Consider the following 19,663-nt stretch of genomic DNA (forward strand, 5'->3'; position numbering starts at 1 on the left):
ACCAGGATGCCTAGCTGAATCCTGTGTGTGCTGGGATTGCAGGCATGAACCAGGATGCCTAGCTGAATCCTGTGTTTTAAGTCTGCCCCTCGGATTAAAAAAAAAGCTACCTGTCTTTGAACAGATGATACACATAGATGAGAGCATGTAAAAGACACATACGTGATGCAGCTAGAAGGACACACAGCATCTCCTTGTTCTCACGTCTTCCTCTAACATGCAGTGAGCAGTGGCAGCTGCCCACCAACTCCAGAAGGACGCCACGGCAAATGAGACGGTCCAGATTCGGGAACTCTGACATGAGCTGGCTAGACTGGCCCCGGGGTGGCTGTCACATTGCTGGGCGCTCAGGATTTAGCAGGTGCCCACACCTACATACCGGATGAGTAACTGAAGGCTTTCACGGTGGTGCTGGGCTCTTGCGTAATTTTCCCTTTCCACTGCAGAAGGTGTTTTCTATTTGAGGTTGTGGGTAGGCTTGGCTGGAAAGGTGGTTATAAAAAATTTATCTGTCCATGGATTAATGTGTCTGCACCTCAGTTTCCCCACTTGTGAAATGAATGGTGGGACAGTACGTCTTGGCTCCCTTCCAGCTCAGCCTGAGGCATCTGATGTTACCTCTGTCAGAGCCTACAGGGCAGTAATCCCTTGGAGGTCTGGACCCTTCCTTCCGCCACTGTTTGCCTGTGGATGAGCCTGGGATGGAGGGAAGGGAGGAAGAAGCAGGAGCCTGGATCTCATTATAAACCATCTGCCAAAAAAACAACCATCTGCCTCCAAAGCAGGAGTCCCCAAGGAAAGAAAGTGCCCCAGGCCTGGGGTGGTCATCTTCCCTGGCGGGAAAGGAAGGTCAAGGTCCCCCAGCAGACCCAGAGAGCCAGTAGGATGTGTGAGCTTGGGGTAAGTGGGGTGGGGAGGGAGATCTGGGATCAGCGTTCTCTGAATTGCCCTGAGAGAGTGTTTGCCTGGACCCCAAGACCGCCTGCCACTGAACATGGACAGCAGTGTTTCCTCTTGCCTTGCTTTCTGGTGGGGCCAGCAGGGTGTCAGGCGGCGGTGGGGATGGCAGAGGCTTGGAGGGCAAAGGCAGGAAGGACGTTCAGATTGCTAGCCAAGGGTCAGGACAGAGACTGCCAAAGTGGGAGGACACTGCTGAAGTTGGCAGAGGTTCTCTGACATGAAATATGCCATGGGGGAACGGGGAGTGGGGGCGGAGGGCGGAGGCCCAGAGGGGAGGGAGGGGAGAAGGGAACAAGTGGGGTACCCTTCCTTTCCATGTTCGTTTATAAACATTGGTTAGAGCGGGGTTTGAAGGGTCTGCACGGGCCTCAGAATCTCAGCTGAAAACAAAAAAGATGAGTCAGGACTGAGAGGAAAGAGAAGCTCACAAGTTTTTGTCTTCTGTAAGCCTCAAAACAAGCCAGGGCTAGTGGGGGTGCACACCTTTAATCCCAGCTCTCTGGAAACAGAGGCAGAGGGATCTTTGTGAGTTCAAGATTGGTCTGGTCAACAGATTGAGTTTCAGTCCACCAGCCAAAGCTACCTAGTGAGACTCTTTCTCAAGAAAAACCACAAAACAACTAAAACAAATAAAACCCCAATGCCTCAAAACATCCCCATTGGTAAAGGTTTAACTCTACCAATTTCTCGGTGTGGCTTACTGAGCCTAAATCTCTCATCCAAGGTCACCTGGGCAAGGTGGCCAATCTCACTTCCCTATACAGCCCACCTCCTGGCAAAGGCTTCTCTTTCTCCATGGTCCTGAATCTTGCCTAAGCCTCTACCACGAGGGGAGAGCTGGGGCATGGACAGACTGGGCAGCCTGTCTGTCTGTGAACCTTTGTCAAGCATTCCCTGGGGTCAAGTTCACAGTTAGGATGTCACTTGTCCAGTTAGAAGTTAGTAAGGCAGTGTGGGGGAAGCACTGGGCCTGAGTGGAGCAGAGCCGCCTAGGTGCTCTGCCCTGAGGAAGTAGTCCTTCAGCTGGGTCTGCAGGAGTCAGCCAGGTCTGCAGGAGTGCACTGGACACCAGAGAGGCTAGACCAACCTGTGGGCTTATAAGCAGCGGCTGTGAATGTCACCCAAGCACGAGGAGGATGTCCTAGGTCCTGACTCCCCCCAGGTTCAGCCTGCCTTTCACAGAAGGCTCTCCTCCCATGGTCAGCCCCAGTTCAGCCTGCCTTCCACAGAAGGCTCTCCTCCCAAGGTCAGCCCCTCACACTCAGTCTCCCTGCAGCTTCAGCACCATCATCCCAGGCTGCCGGGTTCACTTTCTCCTCATTGGCTGCATACTAACCTCAGTTGGGGTGCTGGGCACAGGCTTGGGGACCTCTGACTATGACATGCTCCTGATATAAACGACAAACTCTACTTTTCTAGAGTCTCGGAGACGGACCATTTTCGAGTACCACCGCGTTGAACTGGACTCCAGCAGGATAACCAACATGTCGGCCGTGGAGTTCACCCCATTGCCAAGTGAGGAGGGGCGGGCAGCCTGCTGTTTTGGAACATGCTTTAGACTAAAAAATGCCGGCTTCTGATCTCAGACTCTATCTCTGATCCCTGGGGACACAGTCACCTAACTTCTCTGGTCCTGCAAAGCTGTAATCAGGGTTGGAGCCACGCAGGCCAAGTTGAGTACAGAAGTGGCAACCTTGACATAGACCAGCTCACCCAGGCCTGGGGTGAGGTTTATGTCTAATCAATGCTATCTATTGCTAGGGATACATACCTGAAGGCCCAGAGAGCCGAGCCTGCTTGGACAGGGCTCCAGATCTTTGGTTACTCACCCCTAGAGGAGATAGATGTCCCTGGAGGCTACCTCACTGGGCAGCCTTGGTTGAGATGGAGCTTGCTATGTAGCCAAGGCTAGTTTCTCCTTTGTGGAGATCCTCCTGCCTCTGCCTCCCAAGAACTGGGACTACAGGCGTGTGCTACTGCCCCGGGTCCAGAATCCTATTTTTCTAGAGGATTTTGTTCCTTCTCTTGTCTCACGAGTCTTCCTGCTGACAACTGAGGCTGTAGCTGTTCACCAGCCTTCTGTGACATTTCTTGTGTCTCCTACAACCTCCCCTGTCCCCACCCCAAGCACTTTTCTCTTCCCTGGAAGTTCTGGGAACAGATAGCAGAGAAAGAAAAAGGAAGTTTTGTCATGAGTCCTGGGCCCCATCTCAGCCCGATCTCAGGCAGGTGTCTTCTCCCAGGGCTGTCAGAGGATGAGGACACAACCCAGGTCACAGTCATTCTCCACTGAGGCTAGAAGCCCAAAGGCCTGGGAAACAGGGGCTTCCCAAAGACCACTGTAAGAGTAGACATTGGGATCATGGTGATATTGGTCTGTAATTCTCTTTGAGATGCTAAGGCAGGAGGGCATTGAGGTCAGGGATATCTTGGGCTGTATAGGGAGATTCTGTCTTTGGGGGGAATTAAACCTCAAGTCCTAGAAATCAGGAGCAAGAATTTCCAGGCTCAGCTGCCCCAGCAGTACAGAGCCAGCCTAGGAATGTGTCTCTTGAGACTGGAGGGAGGCTGGGAGCTGGGCAGACTGAACATTCTGACTCCAGGCTCAGCCAGGCCCTGGTTCAAACCCAGACCTGCCATTCTTAACTGCAAGACGCCAAGTCTCAGTTCCCCTGTGAAATGGGGTAAGGAAAACTCCTGCCCACAGTTTCCATATATTCCTGACTCCCAGGGCATATGAGTGTCCTGTATTGGCTATTGTTCTTGCTGATGTGACAAAATACCAGACAAAAGCAGCTTAAGAAAGGAGGGGAAGGGGCTGGAGAGATTGCTCAATGGCTAAGAACACTGACTCCTCTTCCAGAGGACCCTGGTTCAGTTCCCGGCACCCACATCCCACATGGTGGCTCATAACTGTCTGCAACCCCAGTTACAGAAAACAAACATGCAGGCAAAATACCAATGCACCTAAAAATTAAAAAAAAAATTATTTAGAAAGAAAGGGAGGGTAGGGTACAGTCCTTCATAGTGGAGACTGGTGTGGTAAAAGCAGCTCACATAGGGTCAGCAGTCGGGGTTCCTGGGTCCCCAACCCGCTGGGCTTCAACTCACCAACTGTTCTACCCACATTCAGGGTGGATCTTTGTCCTTGGTTGTGCCTCTCTGGGTGGGGTCCTCACAGATACCCTCAGAAGTGTTTCTTCTAGGGGATCCACAATCCAGTCAAGTAGATAATGAAGACCAGCCATCCCAGGGACCAATAACCAGGAGGGCTGGAGAGAAGAAAGAAAGGGAAAGAGGAATGGCTCTCCAATAATCTGAGCACATCCAGGAAGCAGAGGCAGGAGGATTTCTGTGAGTTTAAGGGCAGGCTGGTCTGCATAGCAAACTCCAGGACAGCCAGGACTACTTAGGGAGAGCTACTGTCTCAAAACATAACAACAAAAGCAAGAGAGACAATAATGACCTTCCATGCCCACCCAAGTCAGAGGCACTGCAGTTCAGGAAGGACAGAATTCAGGAGAAGCAGTGACGTCATACCGACAGCAGCAGTTTCCTCTCTTGCAGCCTGCCTCCAACATCGGAGCTGTGACACCTGCATGTCCTCAAACCTGACCTTCAACTGCAGCTGGTGCCACGTCTTACAGAGGTTTGTGTCCAGGTTACACACGGAGGTGAGGTGGGGTTATGAGGGGTGGCCAGGGCCCACTGACAGCCTCAGACCACACTGCCCACTGTCTGCTGGCATTAGGGTCTCTGTCCAGTGCTGCTCTGGGTCTTTAGGACAAGAATGTCACAAGTAAGTTTCTCTCAAGGCTTGCACCTGCTCCAGGTGGCTGTGTGGCACAGTAAGGCCTGGGGTGGCCAAGCTTCAGGAAGATCATTTGGAGACTCCAGAGACTGTAGATCTCCCAGGAAAGCCAGCTCATTCTGGGCCAGGGCTTCAGAGCTGTGGTCACTCCAGAATCACTGGCTCTTGTGTCAAGATTTCCAGGGAGACCCCAGGTCTGAATTTTTGCTGTGGTTATTGTTTGTTTGTTTTTGTTTTTGAGACAAGGTTTCTCTTTGTAGCCCTGGCTGTCTTGAAACTCACTCTGTAGACCAGGCTGACCTCAAACTCACAGAGGTCCACTTGTCTCTGCCTCCCGAGTGCTGGGAAGGTGTGTACCATCACCGCCAGGCCCAGGCCTGCATTCTAGCCTCATTTATGTGGCAGGCCATGACGTAAAGCTCGTCACTGATGGGTGAGCTCCATGCCCCCACCCCCCCCCCCCCGCCACTGTCCTCTTGGGCTGCCACAGATTTCCTGAAAACCAGGAGCATGGATGCTGCAGGTATCGGAAGCTCAGGACATTCTGGATGAGATGCAGTTCTTAAACCCAACGCATCTTCCAGTCCTTGTTCTGGAATCATCCCCTCACCAATTAGGCTTGTAATCCAACCTCAGTTCTTCTAGCCAAGATAAATAGTGGCAGGAGATGAGGGAAAGGACTCCTTTGGGGACGCTGACTCTCCTAAGAGTGGGAAGCCCCACAAATTCCAAGAGCCTTTAAGGCCATCTTGAAAATTGCAAAATTATAGTCTCTAAAGTCTCTAAGCAGCGGTTGTGCAGTGGTCAGCATTTCCTTTGCTCCTCTCCGGCATCCCAGGGCAGAAATAGAAGCTCTTGATCCTATAGACTGCCAGCCTGTCACAGGAGACACCAAGGCACCCATCAGAGAGCATCTGGGATGGGATGCCAGGGACCTCGGCCCCCGAGGTGTGTCCTTCCCTTTCCCTTAATTCTTTACCCTATGAAATGGTCCAGAGTGTGTGACTCAGGGAGGCATGGGTAGGGCACACACTGTCACCGCAGCTCAAGTGGTGTTAGATAGCACTTTACCAAACGCATCCAGAGCCCTTAGCAGCACGGAGCCCCAGGGGAAATGGGTGGCATAGACCCCCTAATTGTCTTCTGGGAGCAAAGCTTTACTTCCTGTGAACTGTGAGAACCACCTAGAAGACTTGGTAAAAAGAGCAACCGGGCTGGATGTGGTGGTATAGGCTTCTCATCCCAGCACTTAGAAAACAGAGGCAAGCCGGGCGGTGGTGGTGCACGCCTTTAATCCCAGCACTCGTGAGGCAGAGGCAGGCAGATCTCTGAATTTGAGGCCAGCCTGGTCTATGGAGCTAGTTCCAGGATAGCTAGGGATGTTATACAGTGAAACCCAGTCTCAAAAAAAAAAAAAAAAAAAAAAAAAAAGAGAGAGAGAGAGGGAGGGAGGGAGGGAGAGAGAGAGAGAGAGAGAGAGAGAGAGAGAGAGAGAGAGAGAAAAGAAAAGAAAAAGAAAAAAAGAACACAGAGGCAGGTGGATATCTATGATATTTAAAGCCATCCTGATCTACATAGTGAGTTCCAGGATATCCAAGGCTACATATTAAGGCCCTGCTTCAAAACCAAACCAAACCAAAACTTAAAAAGCCAGCCCAGGGCTGGAGAGATGACTCATCTGTTAAGAGCACTGGCTGCTCTTCCAGAGGGACCCAGGGTTCAAGTCTCAGCATTCAATAGCTTACAACTGTCTGCAATTCCAATTCCAGGGATCTGGTGCCCTCTTCCAACTTCTGCAGGCTCTGCACACATGTGGTACACAGACAGACACACAGGCAAAAATCCATATATGTAAAATAAAAATAAAATACATCTTTAAAAAAAAGCTATCTGGGCATGGTGGCACTTGCTTATAATCCCAGAACTTGAGAGGATGGGGTAGGACCAGCAGGAGTTCAAGGTCACCTTCAGTTGTGTACTGATCCCCAGGGAACAAGATCCCAGGAGCCTGATTTTTTAGTTCATCTCATGCATTTTCAAAGCTGAGCAGCATTTTATGAGCCTTGGGGTGATACTTGAGACGACCTCACATGATCCCTGGGATCTGGGGGCTGCTGCCAGGCATGACTCAGTATCCAGCTCGTGCTGAGCCCTAGGAAAATGGGCCAGACAAAGCAAACCCTCCCTTCACCACCCCCAGTGAGTGGCCACACCCAAACCTAGATGGTGGAATAGGAGCTGGAGCCCCCGAATGTGAAGATGCTGGCCAGGTTGGGAAATGTAGGGGCTTCGGTGGTGGGCTCTATCTCTGTGACAAAACAGGAATGCCTCAGCAGAGGGTACAAGGGAGCTGAAACCACCCAGCCCAGCCAGACACCCACGGCGCTGAACTCCCTCCAGCAAAAACTTCCAGCAGCCAGCTCTCTGGAGCCTCAGCTCCAAATGAGAGCTGATCCCAGTTCCCTGAAAAGCCAGAGGGCAGGGCCAGTGCACTGGGGACACCAGTGGGCTTCTTCTCCCCTCTCTCCCACTCACTCTGCCTTCTTTAGCCACTCAAGGCCTCTCTGCTCCCATGCTCTGTAAAGAACACCTTCATGGACCACGGCAGGTAGTTTCCTTTTATCCTACCCTGATCCCCACTTGTCCCCTTGACTCACAGTGGAATCTGGGGTGGCCTTGGCCCTGGAATTGCCCAGGAGATGATGGTCATAATTCTCATCTTACCATGTCATTGTGAGGGTTCCTTGAGATGAGCCTGGTGCAGTGGCAGACTGCACCAGATATTCAAGACACACTCAGTAAACGGCCCGTTCTCACATTCTTCTCCGAGACAGTGTTAGCTAGCCTGAGACTTAACATGTATCGTTAAACCTAAATGGGAGACTCAGGGTTGGGGTAGTTTTTGATTTTTGTTGTTTTTGTTTTGTTTTGTTTTGTTTGTGAATATGGGTGCTTTTCCTGAACGTATGTCTGTGTACCATGTTCATTCCTGGAGCCCTTGGAAGCCAGAAGAGGGCATGGGATCCCCTGGAACTGGAGGCACAGACTGGGGATGGAACCTGGGTCCTCTTGTCTGGAACTTGCTATGTAGACCAGGCTGGCTTTGAGCTGCTTCTTTGGCATACACTACCACAACCAGCATGAAGATTCAGTCTTTTGTATTTTGGTTTTGGTTTTGTTGTTTTGTTTTCTGAGACTAGGTTTCTCTGTGTAGCCCTGACTGTCCTGCAACTCACTCTGTAGACCAGACTGGCCTTGAACTCAGAGGTCTTCCTGCATCTGCCTCCAGAGAGCTGGGGTTAAAGGTGTTCACCACTGCCACCACCTGGCTCAACTTAGTCTTTAAAGAATCTGCAGCATCATCAAAGAAGCCTGAGTTCCAGCCTGCAGACTGCTCTTTGTCCTCCATCCCCTAAAAAGGGAGAGGATGGTGGCTGGGCCAGCTTAGCCTCTGGAGGCCTCACTGGATGGCCCTCTGGAAACATCGCCTTGATCTCACGGGGTGTGGGCACATGGCAGCTGCTGGGACTGGATTAACTCACTGAGAATTCTTTCTCTGCGCTCGTGGTTTAGGATGTTATTCTTCCATGGCGATATGCTTGGGTCGTGTTAGGCTTAGTGGCTGGCTTCTTCTGGCAGCAATAACGAAGAATGGAAATTCAAGCAGGATGCTGCGAAGAACGAGCTCGGGTTCATGCGTGTGCCCCACCCTCTCCCTAGGAAAATCCTTGGTGTCTCCTGTCCTCTCCAGAGACCCATGTCAGTCTCTGACACTGTTCTTATTGCTGTCTTGTGATTACACAGAGGGAGTTGGCTACATTACATAATCTGATGCCTCAGTAGTGATGGAGAGACCTGACTGAACAAGGTTTTCTCCAATGGAAAGCACAGGCATGGACATCCCAGATTCTCAGTACAGAATTAAAAGGACCCTGAGAGCATCCAGCGTCCTGCACACACAGACACTGCTGGGCAGAGAAAGCCTTGATCTGGGAAGCTGGGGCAGAAGGAAGAAGTAGAGGACATAAAAATCTCATAATCATCTCCTGCCCAGGGCACCTGTGCAGTGGCCTTCTGGAGCCTAGCCAGCCAGCCTGGAGCTGAACCCCTCCCCTTACTACCCTTGCAGGACTGTTAATGAGTAGAGGGGTAAGCGAGAGGGGAGGGATTCCCTTCCGAACCCCTCACATCTCCGTATTTGCTTCCCCTATAGATGCTCCAGCGGCTTTGACCGCTACCGCCAGGAGTGGTTGGCCTACGGTTGTGCCCAGGAGGTGAGACCCATGAGTGATCTGCTCTAGTCCCCGCTGGGAGAAGGGATGCTGCCAGAGGAATCTGCCCCCTGATAACGCTCCTCAAGCTGGCTTTGGTTTGTGACGGCCTCATCCTCCCCTTCACCCCAGATAGGCTTTCTGTTCTGCTCTGAGCCACTTTGGAGGGTTTTCCAGGGCTCGTTGAGCCCTAGAGTCTAGTCAATCTAGTGATGTGGCCGTGAGCAGGCAGCTCTTACTGCAGAGGAAGGGGTGTTATGACTCACCTTGGCCACAACCGACTCTTCTGGGGGCCACTGTCACTCTATCCCTTCTGATTTTGAGGGAGGCGGTCATTCTGGGAGTGAGGGGGATTGTTCCAGGAACCTCCTACTTGGATTCCTATCCAGGTTCCAGGTTCCTTCTAGACCAATGGTTCTCAACCTTCCTCATGCTTGCGACCCTTTAATACAGTTCCTCGTGCTGTGGTGACCCCAGCCATCAAATTATTTCGTTGCTCTTCATAGCTGTCATTTTCCTACTATTAATGAACTGTAAATATTTTTGGAGATAGAGGTTTGTTAAGGGGACGCGACCCATGGGTTGAGACCCACTGCTCTAGACTCTAGAAAAACCTCACGTGGGCATGAACAGGTGATGTTATCCGGGTACCACCCCTCTCCCGTGCCCTCTCAGATAGGTCTCCCTTTGTGATCTGGGCTAGCCTAGAACTCACGTGGCTTCCTGCTCTAAGCCAGGCACACTTCACTGCTCTGTACTTGCTCTTATTAAACATGACCCAAAAACCTGGGGACCAAGGCCCTCACTGACGAGAGGGGAAACTGAGGCACAGAGAAGTTTAAAGAGTTGGCCTGATCTTCACCACGACAAAGTACCAGGCTCAATGTTTAAACACGAGGCCTCAGGCTTCCTTGCCATGTTCTCATCTTTCTCTGACTTAGGAAAAAAATAATTGGGGCAGCAAAATGGGTTAGTGAGGAAAGGTGCCTGCTGCCAAGGCTCAGAACCTGAGTTCAATTCCTGGAACCCACATGATAGATGGCAAAAGCAGACTCCTGTGGTTTGTTCTTTGACCTTCATGTGCTTCCTGTGACGGTCACATACTCTAAATAGATAACATACACTAAATTGATAAATGGGGTGGAGAAGCCAGCCACATCTGACATTGGCTGTTAGTGACTATTAAGATATTATCATTTGTTTATTTATTTTGTTTTGGTTTGTTTTGAGACAAAGTCTATGTAGTCCTGGATGTGCTGGAACTCACTATTTAGACCAGGATGCCCCCAAACTCACAGAGATCCCCTTGCCTCTGCCTCTGAGTGTTGGCACCCAGCCAGGGACTGTTAAGATTTTATCTATTTATTTAAGATTGACCTCTTGCAAAGTGGTGGTGACACACACCTTTAATACCAGCACTTGGGAGGCAAAGGAAGGTGTCTCCGTGAGTTTGAGGCCAGCCTGATCTACAGAGTGAGTTCCAGAACAGCCAGGACTGTGACACAGAGAAAAAGATTGGATCTCAGCCCTCCTCAGAGAATGGTTTGAAGCGCTGGCAGATAAATTACCCTGTGAGATAAGTCGCATTAAAGTGGAAGATTCAATATTGGTTATTTTCTGAGACAGGGTCTCCCTCTGATGACCAGACTGGCCTTGAACTCCTGGACTCAGTCCCCCCACCCCCACTCCCGCTCCCAGCCCACCCCCTGCTCCACCTCCCAAGTAGCTGAGTGTGTCAGGTTTGGATGCATTCAGGACTGGCTGTGTCCGGAAGCAGCGCTGGGTCTCTTGCAGGCAGAGGGCAGGACATGCGAGGACTTTGAGGATGAAGGCCACTACTCAGCCTCTCCCGACAGCTCCTTCGGCCCCTTCGATGGTGACCGTACCACCTCTTCCTCCCTCTTCATCGACAGCCTCACCACAGAAGGTAAGACACAAGTCCTGGGGCACAGAGACACCCCGGAAGAGCCTGCCCGTTCCTGACAAAGACTGTGTCACAGGACAGGGTCTGCCCTGGTCTTTCGCTGACAGCGCACTGAGGCTCAGACAGCGTAGCTGTCTTGCTGGTGAGAAGTGGGAGCCAATAGAGGAGAAGCTCTGACCGCTGGGAAGACTGACCGTGGGGAGATAGAGATCCCCTCAGAGAGGGGAAATGGATATTAGAGCACCCCATCTTAATAGTAACCTTGCAGAACCCACGAGGCTACTTATACTATAGAACAACATCTCTGTCCATGTAGTCAGTGGTGAGAGACGATTGTCTGATTTTATTTTTCTATAACCTTCATTTTTTTTCCTTCTTCTGGTATTGAGATCAAGCCCAGGGCCTTGCACGATGCCAAGCAAACACTCCATCACTACAGTACATGCCTAGCCCTCCTCTTCTACTTATTTTACTGAGATGGGGTATATTAGTTACTTTTCTATTGCTGTGACCAAGGCAACTTATACAAGAAAGAGTTTAACTGGGATTATGGTTCCAATCACTGGACAATCCTGGCCATCCATCAGACAGCCAACTGCATCTTGATCGTGTGCCTAAGAACAACTGTGGTATATGTGCTTTATCAGCTTAATAGCTGTTGCATCCTCCTTCCTCTGACTGGAGAGCCACCTCATACTTCACGAGCCTGGCAAGATGGCTTTCTTCCACTGTCAGTGGCTCTGTAGGACAGACTGGGACACTCATGTCCACCAGGATAGGTGTGGCCTGGGCTGTAGTGAAAGGTCTCGAAGAGATGCCGAGATGATGGCTGGGGGTATGGAGTTTATTGGAAGAGCTATTGATGCCGTGGACAGACAGACAACAGCATGATGGGAGCTCTGAAGAGAGGAGTCAGGGCCCACATGGCCGAACCTGAAGTCTCTCCTGACACCTTCCCTAAGGATGGGAGTGGTTCCACTGCACAAGCCTGCAGTCAGGGAAGGGCGGGGCAGGATGTGTGGCCAGCAATACCTCCTTCGATGTGAACTCTCTTCTCCAGGTGAGAAACCCTGGCACTCAGGTCCTCTGGAAGGACAGCAAGCACTCTTTACTGCTGAGCCATCTCTCCGGGCCCCAGCATATGTTTTTCTTATGGTTTTCTTCCGTTATCTACATTTTGATGCTTCAGAACCCCAGAAGAACAGACAGAGTAGATGTGGAAGCACTTGGGGATCCCAGTGCTGCAGACAAGTGGGTGTCAAGGACAGTGAGGCACAGAGAACACACAAACTGTCCCCTGAGATGCGGCAGTACCTGAACTAGTCAGAGGCCAGCAGGGCATTCTGCTTGGGTGAGGGTTAAAGGAGGCTCCTAAACGCCCCAAACTAATATTAGAGATAAAAAGTTCAATGCGGTGTTTATAAAGATCAAACTTAATCTAAAAACTCGACAATGTATCAAATACCAACGTTTTCGGCAGAGGATGGGACTCCCAGGTCAGCTCTGCAGGGTTTTCTGTGGTGATGCAGTGGAGGGGGAATTCGGGGGAGGTTTGGGGATGATGGACATGGAGGCAGAAGCGACAATGGCTCAGCAGCTCAGCCTGGGAAGGACCAGGGCCCTGAAGGGCCTTGAGCATCTCTCCAGCTACTTTCAGCAGCTTCCTCTGCAGTGTGAAGCTGTGACATTTAAGAGACTACTAGGGCCTCAAACATCAGTGAACAAACAAGGTACCTACTAAGAGTCTCCAGCAGCCTGGACGGTGGAAGTCCAGAAGGAAGATGGATGAAAAGCTATAAATTGTGGTGCTGTTAAGACGGTTTCAAGTTGAAGTGGTTAGAGCCACAGCCTGCAGTGCTATGGGACTCTCAGACACGGAACTCCTGGCTCCCTTTGCCTCGTGTGGCAAAACCCCAGGAAGAAGGTTGACCGCAGAACAGACTGAGAAAGCCGCTGGTGTACACCTTGGGCAATAGAGAGGGAGCTGAAATTACTGCAGTCCCAGGAATCTGCCAACAAACCGGGGGACCACTGTAAACCTTCCACAGCATCCGGCTGCCCCTTAGAAGGCCAGGCAAGATTTCCATACAGCATCCCATCCCAGCCAGCTGCCTGGCCCCTTTCATCTCTCCGCCCACCTGTATACACAGCTGGCAAATTCTTTGACTGGGGGCTGTCCTGTCTTCCCTGCTTCCCAGTTTACGACTCACTTCCTCCCTGTGGGAAACTGTTGATTCCCATGATCTGGGTGAGGCCTGCAGAGATAGCTTCATCATGTGAAGTTTATTTATTTATAATTTTGGGAGTTTTTTGTTTGTTTATTTGTGTGTGTGTGTGTGTGTGTGTGTGTGTGTGTGTGTGTGCGCGCGCTCATGTGCACGTGTTAGAGCCTAAATCCAGAACTTCCCACATGTCTCATGCTTGGCATGTGCTCAGTGACTGAGCTACAGCCTGGGTATTGTGTGTGTTTAACTGCCCCTCTGCTTCCTACCCCATGTGGGTGGGGACCATGTCCATCCATTATCTGTGGTCTCCCTAACCCTATCCGCAGTGTGCCCAGCCCATAGTAAACACTCATTTTTGTTGAATGAACAACACAGATAGGAAAAGCTGGGTTGTCCCAATCATCCCTTACACTGCTATATAGTTTTGGGCAGGACATCTCCCCTGTCTAAACGGAAAGTTTGGAAAAGACAGCTCCTTAATGTTCCATCTAAACCTGGGGTGACAAAGTCTGAATGATTCCACTAATCTTGCTCCTTCTGTCCTCTTTGAAGATGACACCAAGCTGAATCCCTACGCAGGAGGAGACGGTGAGTACAGAATTGCCTGTCCCTCTTCACCAGACGAATGGATGGGGGTCCACCCTGAGGAGTCACAGCGGTGGGGGAGGGAGAAGAGCAAACCACGAGGGTCTCAGGCCTCTGGCTGAACAGGAGGTTGGCAGGTCTGCCACCACAGACCCCTGGTCAATGGAGCCCGTCTACTCTAGACCCCTCTTGTCTCAGCCAGGAGCCTCCTGTGTCTGTTGCCCTGAAAAGAATTTGAGGAAGTGGCTGATCTGGTGCCACTTGGCAGGGGACAGGGGGACTTGTGACAGGGGGACCTGCTCCCCTGTGGGCCTCAGCTATATGGGGCAAGCAGTTTCCTCAACATCCAGGTTCCCTCCCAGGCAAAGAGCATGCAGGTGTTTGTTGTCCAGGCCCGTCTGTAGAGGTCCCAGAGGGGGGCTACCATCAGCCTCAGAGAGAATGTTCTCTGGTCATGGAAAGCCCCCCTCTTGCTGTGGCCCAACAAGGATGGACGTGGGAATGCCTTTCTAGCTCCAGGCTGGGGGTGTCCTTGGGAGTCCAGCGGGAGAGCCTCCTTTTTCACAGCGCAGTCTGGCATACCTCCCAGTGGAGATGACACGATTCTTCCCCTCCATAAGTTTGAGAAGCTTGGTGTGTGTGAGGGGGAAGGAACCGGGCCAGACTCTTCCAGCTTGTGCTACGTGCTCATCCACCACAACCCAGATCAGAGTATCACAGCAGGCTAGAGGCCGATGGCGAACCACCAAGTCAGCAGAGGCTAGCCTGGGTGTATGCCCTCAACGTTTCCACTTCACAGCATCACTAGAGTGGCCCGGATAGTCTCTGTCCTGGGTTTCTTCTGTGTACACAGTGCCCGGCAGAGACAAATGGGGTGAGCAAGAATCCTGATGCAGTCAACGTCCTGTCGAAGGCCTCACACTCCAGTTCCCCTTCCCACTCGAGAGCCACGTGAGGAGGATTGGGCGTTTCCATTGCTGACATTCACCTCTGTCTTTTTAGCTCATTCCTCCACACTAGGTAGGGGAGCCAGAAATACCCACCTCAGGTAATGTTAGGGAACCCGCCTTCCCAGCAGCCGACACTGTCTGTGTGTCCTTAGGCAAATGGCATGACATCTCTGTGTTTCTGTTACTTTAGACATAAAAGAAAGGGTGAATTTGGATGACCCTTTGGATATATTTCAAATGCCTGAGATATTCTCTAACAGCAGTTTGTAGGTTCCTGTGGAGGGTTTGGCTCATCCCACTGACTTCAGGCAAAATGGGACCCCCATTTCACAGTGGACCCCGTGGTTCTTAAGAGCTAGATAGTAATCCTACCATCCCACAGGCAACAGACAGAAACAAGATAACTATGGTTGCTTGCTATCAAAACGATTCATACTAGTTCAGGATTTCCGAGATGCTGGGCGAGGTTCTCAGGGCTTCGCATGAGTTCTGTCATTTTATGCATGGCACAGTAACCCCCAGCTAGACAGCTATTGTCCTTGCCTACAAAGGTGATAACAAGCTCACAGAGGCTAATGTGCCCAAAGTCACACAGCTAAAATGTGATAGATTATAGGTTTGAAGCCAGTCTAGATTCCCTATCTCTCTTTACTCATTATTATTGTTGTTGTTGTTACTATTATTATTATGATTATTTAGATAGGGTTCTTACTGTATAATCCTGACTGTCCTGGAACTCATTCTGTAGACCTTGAACTCACAGAGATCCATCTGCCTTTGCCTCCCAAGTGCCAGAATTAAAGGCATGCGCCACCAAACTCAGGCTGAGTTCAGACTCACCACGTAGGTGAGGATGCGATCTTGAACTCTTCACCCTCTTGTCTTCTCCTAACTTCTGAGATTGCGGGCCTTTGAGACCACACTCAGAGCTAAGATCCCAGTTTTTTAAAATTACATTTATTTCATGTGTGTAGTCTGTGAACACATGCTACCCTCCCTCTGGAGATCAGGGAACAGTTCGCAGGAGTCAGCTCTCTCCTTTCTACCATGTGGTTCCCAGGGATCAAACTCAAGTTACAGTGCTCAGCGGCAAGCACCTTTACCCACCGAGCCATCTCGTTAGCTCCCAATCTCTCCTAACTATCACGTGCCCTTTGCGAGTTCCTCAGAAGTGCTTACTGATGTGGCCTCTTTATAACTTAAGAGAAGCTTCTAAATGATTCTAAAAAAACGCATCAAAGGTGCCAGGATGTTCATGTTGTTATGTACATCCCACCAACTCTCACCGTACCTCTCTGTGGGTTTGAAAGTGTGGGTGTTTGGGGTGTTCATCTCGGGGACCCTGTCAGAACCCAAGGCTCTGAGGCCCAGCTTCTCTTTGTCATCTCCACAGGACTTCAAGACAACTTGTCCCCGAAGACCAAGGGCCCTCCTGTGCACCTGGGCACCATTGTGGGCATCGTGCTGGCTGTGCTCCTGGTAGCAGCCATCATCCTGGCTGGGATTTACATCAGCGGCCACCCTAACTCCAATGCTGCACTCTTCTTCATCGAGGTTAGTGTGGAATTTGCCCGCGTCTGCTTCGGGCGAGCTTCCACGTCTGGATTTCCCTCACCATTCGGAACCCATTCCGTCCCGTTCCATCCCATGCCGTCCCTCACCTCCCTGAGGAACTTTCCTCCACTCCATCCCATCATCCTGGGATCCAGCATCGGTGCCCTCCCTTCCCAGAGCATGGTCTCCCTGCTTTTCCACTTGTGAGGTTAGGAAAGCCCCTAGAGGAGGTCGGTCAGAAATGTCATAGGTGTCCTATTAGTGGCTGGGGGCTGTCCCCTAATGACCTACGGCTTCTTGTATCCAAATTTGAGATTTTGAACGTATTCAGAGTCATGAAGGAGCTACCATATTTCCCTGCTTCTGTGGGCTTCATAGGTGATAGCCGACAAGCCAAAATGCTCATGAGGTCTGTGCTCTCGGGCAGCTCTAGCTGGGGATGCTGCAGGTTTGATGGTCCAGAAACCAGAGGGGACAGAAGTAGATCATAGGAAGTAAGCCTCAACAAGCCAGAGCTCAGTAATGTCTGGCTCCCATCCGACTGGTGAAGACATTCCCAGAGACCCATGCACACCCCCAACAATGATGTCTGAGGATGTGAAGATGAATGTGACCCTGGCCTTGTTCTCTAGGGGGTCACAAGCAGATGGTGCCCCTCAGCGAACCCAACAGCACTTATGTCATATATCAGAGTGAATATCCCCAGAACCCTGATTAAGAAGGACCATTTGAGACGGTTCCAGAGGGGTCTACCTGGGTCACAAGCCCACTGACCTCGTTCCCCAGAGGCCCGGGAGGTTCCCTCAGCCTTTTAAAATGAAACAGCATCTTTCCAGTTCTGAATTTATAGCCTACCTGGGTATCACCAAGGACCAGTGGTTCCTAGGCCACAAGGACTTGGAAGGGTGGGGTCAAGGTAGGGCATGTGCATTTTGGTTTCCCATGGACTCTGATGCAGGACCTGTGCTATCTAGCAGGCCCTCTTGGCATTTTCAGAGTCTCCTAGATCATTTGGACATCTGCAGCCTGCTTCATCCCTTCCTGCAGTCTCGTGTCTCCAGTCTGCTGTTGAAACTTCTAGCTCAGTTTTGCAAACCAAACAATGGTGGATAAAATGTGTTCCTTCCAAACCTGCTTCTCAAAATGCTGGGCAAGGTGTTGCACACTTATAATCCCAACACTTGGGAGGTATAAGCAGGAGGATTGCTGCAAATTCAAGGTCAGCCTGGTCTACATAGAGAGTTCTGGATCAGCCAGGACTATATTGGGTTTCTAGTGGCTGCGGGGTTTACTTGAGAGGAATCTTGCTGAGAGAGTGGCCCCAACTACTAGGTGTCTCTCCACAGTGAGCCCCTATTCCTGAGCCCCCATTCCTTCAAAACCCTTGTAAGAGGAAACCTTGCCAGGCAGTGGTGGTGCACACCTTTAATTCCAGCACTCAGGAGACAGAGGCAGGGCTGGAGAGATGGAGAGGTTAAGAGCACTGACTAAGTTCAATTCCCAGCAACCACATAGTGGCTCACAACCATCTGTACTGAGATCTGGCGCTCTCCTCTGGCGTGCGGGCAGAATGTTGTACACATAATAAATAAATAAATCTTAAAAAAAAAAGAGAGAGAGAGAGAGAGGAGACAGAGGCAAGTGGATCTCTGTGAGTTCAAGGCTAGCCTGGTCTACAAGAGCTAGTTCCAGGACAGGTACCAAAAACTACAGAGAAACTCTGTCTCAAAAATTTAAAAAAAAAAAAAAAAAAGAAAGAAAGAAAGTAAAGTAAAAGAAAAAAAAAAGAGGAAACCTTGCCCTCAGGGGAGGGGAGTCCGATGAAGAGGTGGTATTCGCTGACTTTGCTTCCATGTCTCTACAGCGGAGACCTTACCACTGGCCAGCCATGAAGTTCCGCAACCACCCCAGCCACTCCACCTACACAGAGGTGGAGCCCTCTGGCCACGAGAAGGAGGGCTTCATGGAGGCCGAGCAGTGCTGAGCATATCAGGCCAGAGACCTGGGGATGGCGTGAAAGCAAGTCACAGCTAAGAGAAGGGATTTTTCCTGGCCTCCTCTGAGCTGGCCATGGGCCAGGAAGACGATGACTTATGGTGCCCAAACTATAGTTTGGTCCTCACACCCCAGATAAAAGGGGTACAACAACGCAAAGGAACACTAACCTCAGAGTTCCCTGTTCCGGTGGGAGAAGCCTCCTTTTTGGGATCTCTCGATGATCTGCACTGCAGCTTTTAGCAGAGCCCCTCCTCACTGGAGACAGCCTGACCACTGAAGCCCCTACTGGGGCTACTGTATTCTAGGGTCAGTAGACTCAAGGGGTGGTCTTCCTAGCTATGGAGTCAGTACCCTTGACTCCAAACCCTGTGGCTCTGGAAGCCTGAAGAAGGAGTGCCCTCCATCTGAGAGCTCTTATCTTATCCCTTGAGACAAACCAAATGAGAGGCGAGGAAAAAAAAAAAAAACCTTGGGGAACTCTTGTTTTTCTGGCCTTGGTCCTTTGCTTCATCCTTTCTGCAGAGACCCAGGGCCAACATCAGAACATTCAGCCTGCAGCCTGGGCTGCACCCCGCCCTGTTCCTCAGCCTTCACCTTGCAAGCCGGTCTTGCATGGCTGCCAGTAATGAGTGGGGTGCTTACTCCCCCATGTGCCTGGTGCCCGCTTTATTTGCTGGTCTGGCCTGTTGTCAATGCCAGTAGTTTCCTTCAAAGGGAGAAACAACTCACCTGGCTCATATTTCTCCTTGACTGACCTGGGTAGGGAGGGTTTGTAGCCATTAAAAAACAAACAGGGGGCTAGAGGTTTCCTTGAGACACCCCTGCCTCAGCGGGGAGCTCCAGTTGGAGCCTGTGGAAGCACAGTTGCCATGAAGGTGAGGAATAGAAAAACCTGGCGTGGGAGGGAGGGACCTTGACCTGGAAATCAGCCTCCAGCTCTCCAGCTCTGCAAAGAGCTTTGGGGGCTTGGAGTTCATGCCTCCCTACTTAGCCTGGTTTTAAGGTACTTCTGTCCCTCTGATGGGCACATCTGCTTCCAAAGGACGATGAAAATCCAGCGCTCACCCTCCCTCCAAATAACTACCATCAGCCAATAAATATGTCACAACCTCCTCCACTCTGTCACAGTTCCTGTGCATGTAAGGAAGCACCTGAAAAGAAGTCTGAGCTCCAGGTGGGTCAGTGGGAGGAGGGAAGATTGTCTGCAGATACCTGGATACATCCGGTCCAGAAAAGTTCAGCCACTCCACAATTGACCCATGAGAGGACACCGGTGACAAACAGAACCAGAAATATGTCTTGCCCGCTCTGCTTCATAAACCAAAGGAGAGAAGGCTGTGGGGACAGGGGCTGTGGGGACAGGGGCTGTGGGAGGGGCTGTGGGG

The 19,663-nt window shown here is 51.0% G+C and overlaps 1 protein-coding gene across 1 annotated transcript in view; it reads left to right on the forward strand.

Annotated features, from left to right (window-relative positions):
* Plxdc1 (plexin domain containing 1) overlaps nt 1–18,745 on the forward strand; it is a 55,651-nt gene extending 36,906 nt beyond the window's left edge. Inside the window, exons 8-14 of the mRNA XM_005368305.2 lie at nt 2,380–2,475; nt 4,528–4,609; nt 8,985–9,045; nt 10,837–10,969; nt 13,744–13,779; nt 16,120–16,280; nt 18,145–18,745. Coding sequence (XP_005368362.1) covers nt 2,380–2,475; nt 4,528–4,609; nt 8,985–9,045; nt 10,837–10,969; nt 13,744–13,779; nt 16,120–16,280; nt 18,145–18,264 — 689 coding nt within the window. The 3' untranslated portion in view covers nt 18,265–18,745. The remainder of the gene's footprint in view (nt 1–2,379; nt 2,476–4,527; nt 4,610–8,984; nt 9,046–10,836; nt 10,970–13,743; nt 13,780–16,119; nt 16,281–18,144) is intronic.
* The last annotated feature ends 918 nt before the right edge of the window (nt 18,746–19,663 follow it).

The sequence above is a fragment of the Microtus ochrogaster genome, unplaced genomic scaffold (genome assembly GCF_000317375.1).
Source record: "Microtus ochrogaster isolate Prairie Vole_2 unplaced genomic scaffold, MicOch1.0 UNK31, whole genome shotgun sequence".
Classification (NCBI taxonomy): Eukaryota; Metazoa; Chordata; class Mammalia; order Rodentia; family Cricetidae; genus Microtus; species Microtus ochrogaster.